The sequence below is a fragment of the Rhizopus microsporus genome, assembly GCF_002708625.1.
Source record: "Rhizopus microsporus ATCC 52813 unplaced genomic scaffold scaffold_106, whole genome shotgun sequence".
NCBI lineage: Eukaryota > Fungi > Mucoromycota > Mucoromycetes > Mucorales > Rhizopodaceae > Rhizopus > Rhizopus microsporus.
In genome coordinates, this window is record NW_019672021.1 from 1 (window position 1) to 1,567 (window position 1,567).

General features: G+C 38.2%; 2 protein-coding genes across 2 annotated transcripts; one reads left to right on the forward strand and one right to left on the reverse strand.

The window, feature by feature from the left end:
* Positions 1–38: 38 nt before the first annotated feature.
* RHIMIDRAFT_209687 (HSP40/DnaJ peptide-binding protein) lies at positions 39–875 on the forward strand (the record flags this gene model as incomplete). Its single annotated transcript, XM_023607156.1, has 2 exons — positions 39–308; positions 357–875. Coding segments are annotated over 2 exons (789 nt in total), but the record flags the coding sequence as incomplete, so codon positions are not given.
* Positions 876–1,135: 260 nt separating this feature from the next.
* Positions 1,136–1,488, reverse strand: RHIMIDRAFT_182277 (transcription elongation factor 1; the record flags this gene model as incomplete). Its single annotated transcript, XM_023605803.1, has 3 exons — positions 1,136–1,194; positions 1,252–1,322; positions 1,385–1,488. Coding segments are annotated over 3 exons (234 nt in total), but the record flags the coding sequence as incomplete, so codon positions are not given.
* Between the last annotated feature and the right edge of the window lie 79 nt (positions 1,489–1,567).

Here is a 1,567-nt window from a genome sequence, read left to right on the forward strand (position 1 = left end):
TAAAAAAAAGAATACTAATATTTGTGTGTGTAAATAGTAAGGGCGGTAAGACGGGTGCTACCAAGAAGTGTGTTACCTGTAATGGACGAGGCTTTAAGGTAGCCATGCGTCAAGTGGGTATGGGCATGCTTCAGCAGATGCAAATTCCTTGTGACGACTGTGGACGTACAGGAGAAATAGCCAAGGATAGATGTAAAAGATGCAAGGGCAAGAAAGTGACTGTAGAAAAGAAATTCCTTGATATCTATATTGAAAAGGGTATGACTCATGGACAAAAGATTGTTCAAAAGGGAGAAGGCGATCAAGAGGTATGGCCGTTATATATAATTGTATGCATATACTTAATGATTCTTTAGCCTGGAATCGAGCCTGGCGATGTTATCCTTGTATTGGATCAAAAAGAACATGCAGTCTTTGAGCGCAAAGGCACAGATCTGCTATGCAAAGTAAAGATTTCATTGACAGAAGCGCTCTGCGGTTTTGACAAGGTTATTGTTACACATCTTGATGGACGTGGTATTCAAGTAAAACATGAACCTGGATATGTCATCAAGCCTGGTACTGTGAAACGTATACCCAATGAAGGTATGCCAACATACAAGCGTCCCGAGAACCGTGGTGATTTATATGTTGAATTTGATGTCGAATTCCCCGATGATCACTTTGCTGCGATCGAGCAACTGAAGCAACTAGAAACCATCTTACCCAAGAGAGAAGCCACATCAATAAAGCATGACATTGTTGATGAATGTCATCTTATGAATGCTAACATGGAGAGTTTTGGTGCATCAACACAGTCTCGTAACGCATATGATGAAGATGATAGCGAAGACGAAGATCAAGACCAAGGCGGTATTCGTTGTGCTCAGCAATAAAAATATCCATTTCGGAAGAAGGGAAGAGGAAAGGAAGGGGAGGAGAGCATTATATGACTAGATTAGATCCACTGATATGTCCTTCCCTTCTCAATATATGTACATGCATATATATATACAACGTATTTTTATTATTTCCTTTCTTTTTTATATGTTAAAAATGACCACAGTTATTAGTCGTCGTCATCATCATAAGAAGCCGGGGGTGGAGATCGCACTTCTTCTCTACCATTTCTTGATCTTTCAAGTCGCTTTCGTTGATTCACATCTTCACATGCGTCAATCCACGCAGAATAAACGTCTACTGGTTCATCCAGATCTATACATGTTGAAATGTTTTTAGATGTGTATAATAGGTTTAGAATAATTCACTTACAAGTGATCGGACACTGCCAATTAACTGCGCATACTTTACAGTTGAGATGACCCAACTTGTTTGCATGATCACTATATAATAAGTCGTCAATTATCCCGTCTCCCCCTTTCTTATACATTAAAGTGACATTTACATTTTACAGTCAACACTATTTTCGTGGTTACAAAATAGGCAGTTGAAGGTTGTGTCTAACTTTGCCTTGAGTTTTTTTTGAGGCTTTCTCTTTGTCTTTCTTTTTCCCTATCTCTCCTTCTTTAATATTAAAAATATCTATGAAATATGTTGAAATATTTACCATGAAATATACTCCAAAGAA